The following is a 3,760-nucleotide window of genomic DNA, read 5'->3' as shown; positions in this document are numbered from 1 at the left end:
TCTGGGCTGCGATGTCTCTCATGCCCGCAGCTATTTGAATCATTCCTTTAGTGAGCATGACTGTTCTTTCACCTCGGTGATGCCGGTGATGGGGTCTCTGGTGAGTGACATTGTTACGGAGCACCTCTTCTTCAGAGGCCTCTCTCATAGGGTTCTCGTCTTCATGGCTGGAACTCGTCTTATCTCCTTTTTCAAGGGTGATAAGAACTTGGATTATAACTCGACTTTGCTCTTTTTCAAGAACGTGCCCTTTTCAGGGTAAGTCACTAGTTTTCTGGTGGTTTCTCCGATAAAGAATGCAGAACTTCGGACGGGAAGTTTTTCACAGACAGTGCCAATCTGTTGACCTCGCAAATTGGACCCTCCACGTGGCCAATCGATAGCTACTCCACGTATTCCTCCCTGTGCACAATCAACGCACGATCAGATGCACACAGCCAGGACCAGTTGGGGTGGTGGCGGCCGCATACACTCCGATGGTCAAATTAGCCCCAGGTGATCGAAACAGTACCAAGGTTGTGCAAAAAGGTGGGAAGGAGAATATATATTTACTTATTATGGAGAGCTAAGTTGTAAGAGTTTCATCTCCTTTTGCCTCTTACCAAACCTTAGGTATTTATAAGCGAGGAGAACCATTGGATGTGAGACACATGTATGCATCTGATGGTATGAGACGTCTGCTTATAGGCGTCAATCAGCCGCGTCTATAGAGTGGACGGGTAATTACTTCTCTCGAGTTGAGTTGACATAAAGTTGATACGTCACAGCAATTAGGCTCATGGACACGTCAAATCAATTAAACCTTGGGAGCAGAAAGGATTTGACACGGATCTCTTTCTGAAATTGGGGGGTGGATCCTCTGACAGAGAACCTCGGAATGTACTGCGCCTCGACTTCAGGGGCGAGAACGCTTCGGTCAGTTTAGTAGATTGTCTGTGCCTCACAATGCGTTAGCAGATCGACAACATTGGTGGTAGCGTCACTTCGGATGGGTGTTGAACACCTCGTATAACGCAGTAGTAGACTTTTTGAACTGGTTCAGATAGGGGCATAACAATGATTATGAGATTATATTTACAGTGTTATAAGAATGTCTTACTTTTTGGCTATAATTGTATGAGTCTATCATGTGAATATTAAACGATATGAACTGGATGTTTGGTAAAAATGTTTAAACGAAAAAGTATAATTATTTTTTTAACTCTTCCACTCACTAAGCTATCAACTCATATATTTTCTCATAATTTTTCCTATAGGCAGCAATTGATTCTTTTTAGCTGGAAGAATCTAATGATTTCGAATTGAGAGCCACACGACATGTTGAGTATTATGACTAATATCGATGAAGCACAAAGTAAATAATTTGGGCCCACTGTATTATATTTTACATAAGCATTTGATTTTTATGTATTTTTTAAAGTAACTCATAGCCAACCTTGGTGTTAGATTTGACATCTAGTCGGCATATACCATTGGCACACATCACGTTTCGAATTCGTTAGGGTGATTCGAGACAGGTCGTGTCATAAATCGACGACTAATGGTTGTAAGTTCAGTATCAAGTTGGAATATTTCTAAAATTCCTATTGCTATTAAGAAAATTTTAAGAAAGTTCATTGCCAACTTAGATATTTAACCCTGTACTGGACAATACTGAGAATGAGAAAAAGAAAAGGTTAAATCGCGTCCACTGCATTTCCTGGTAACGTGTACTTAAACATACCTTTCATGTTTGTTTGGTACAATGTGTCAAGGGTAAATCCAAAATTGTTTAAAGCATCCTAATTAGGAAAAAGATATTTGTACACCCAATTCTTTAAAGAATGTTTTACATGTATGGTGAGCTTCGGGTGAATTTAAAAATGTTGACATGTGATCTCCACCTCTATTGTGAGTAATAGGTAAAAAAATTCGATATGTATAGCATTGTCCAACTAACTAACCGATCTAGTTGAACTAACATTGTACCACGTGTCTGCTGCATATCACAAAACGAAATTACATTATAAGTTGATTAAGGACATTTTAACCTAACCTCAATTGTCATTCAAAGAGAAATTAAGAGAAATGATCCTAAAAAAGAGTAGAATAATTTTAACTCCATTCTTGATTTATTTTTATTATTACTATGTTTCTCATAGAATTTGAAGGGGCAAAAAAAGTTTATGAAGCACATCGCATATGACTAAATGTTAAGATTTTATGTCAAAATCTTGACAAAAAATAAGTAATATTATCAAATATACGTTGTGTTTCTTTTGAAAGAGTTCATTGATCACCCATCATGAATCAACTTAACCGAAGCATTGAAGATGATCACGAATGATAGTATTGTCAATAATTGCTTACTAACATAATCAAGAATCACCGACGTCAATGATAATCACGGGAGGAAATGATGTGGATAATTTATCGATATTGGTTTTTGAAGGAATTATTTTCATTTGTGTCATGATCACCGACGATAATAATGTCTTTGATCATTTGCTCATTTAATGTTTTATTATTATTATTATTATTATTCTTAAAAAATAACCCTTCGAGATTTATGTAAAGTTCTCAAATTGCCTGAGTCGCCTTCTAGACCGATCAAAAGAAACAAAGATAAACTAGCAAAACAAATATTGGAAATTACCACCGAGACCATGGTCTTGATTATTTAGAATAAATAATTAAGGTACTCATTTTGAAAGTAGTACATTCCTTATTGTCAATAAAAGTAACTTATTGATTTATACTTCAAGAAGAAGAAAAAAATATCTAGACCTCTTTGTTAATTAAAAGTATATATAAGTAACTTTTAAGTTTATCCAAACACAATATGAGGAAGAAAACATGGTAAGTACTAAGTACCTTTTCTTTTCAATTTATTCATTTGTCTGATCGAAGAACTCACTAATTTGTGAGCTACAAAAAAATTTCTATAAAAACAAAAGAGGAATCTACAGATTCTATACCAATTGATTGAGCATTTGAGCTCCAATTTATTGCAGATTTGGTGATTATCCTAAAACCCCATGCATGGAGGCAATCAGGCAAAAGGTGACCACTCAATTAATTTAGAAGAAGAAAGAACCAGCAACGGCGGCGGCAGCAAAAGCTCCGGCGACTGTGGTGACTTCAAGTCTGGTGCTCTTGGATGATGGTCCAGGAGCAAGGTTGTGGAAACTTCCAGCCGGAACAGGTCCGCCAACAGGTGCTGCGTCGGTACTGTGGCCACCAGTAATAGTGCCAATGACACCGTCTCCTCCAGCAGCTGAAGTCTTTGGCGCCTCAGCCCCGGCGGCGTGTGCTTCCTTGTGGTCTCCTGCAGCTGAAGCCATCCCGACAATGGCGAAGAAGACGAGGGCAAGGACAATGATTTCGCGTGCCATTTTTGCTGGTTTTTTCTTTTTTCTGTTTGTTATATATATGTATCTTGTAAGTATAGATTGCGAAACAGTGCGGTGTGATGGGGATGAAGGGTATGGAGGAGTTTATATAGGGTGGACGGAGGGTGGAAATAAGAAAACGGCGTAGTCTACGGGCCCTGAAAGCTCGTAATCTTGGGGTGGCCATGAAAGTTTTATCCTTGCACACCACACAATATTTATGGCATATTTTGTAACTACATGGATTTTATTGAATAATTGACAAGTTTTATCTTTCATTTTTCTTGTTTGGTGATGATTAAATTTAAATTTTTCAGTAAATTGTAATAAAAGTTTTTGAAATGTGTGAGTGAAAAGTTATGGAACTCATGGAAGATGTAATTAATATT

At 37.6% G+C, this 3,760-nt stretch overlaps 1 protein-coding gene across 1 annotated transcript; it reads right to left on the bottom strand.

The window, feature by feature from the left end:
• Positions 1-2,824: 2,824 nt before the first annotated feature.
• On the bottom strand, positions 2,825-3,444 carry LOC111376333 (anther-specific protein BCP1-like). Its single transcript, XM_022999282.1, has one exon. The coding sequence runs from the start codon at positions 3,372-3,374 to the stop codon at positions 3,060-3,062; it is 315 nt and encodes a 104-aa protein (XP_022855050.1). The 5' UTR covers positions 3,375-3,444; the 3' UTR covers positions 2,825-3,059.
• Positions 3,445-3,760: the final 316 nt, after the last annotated feature.

Source organism: Olea europaea, unplaced genomic scaffold (genome assembly GCF_002742605.1).
Source record: "Olea europaea var. sylvestris unplaced genomic scaffold, O_europaea_v1 scaffold1492, whole genome shotgun sequence".
In the NCBI taxonomy this organism is placed as follows: Eukaryota; Viridiplantae; Streptophyta; class Magnoliopsida; order Lamiales; family Oleaceae; genus Olea; species Olea europaea.
This window is presented reverse-complemented; position numbering and strand designations above follow the sequence as displayed.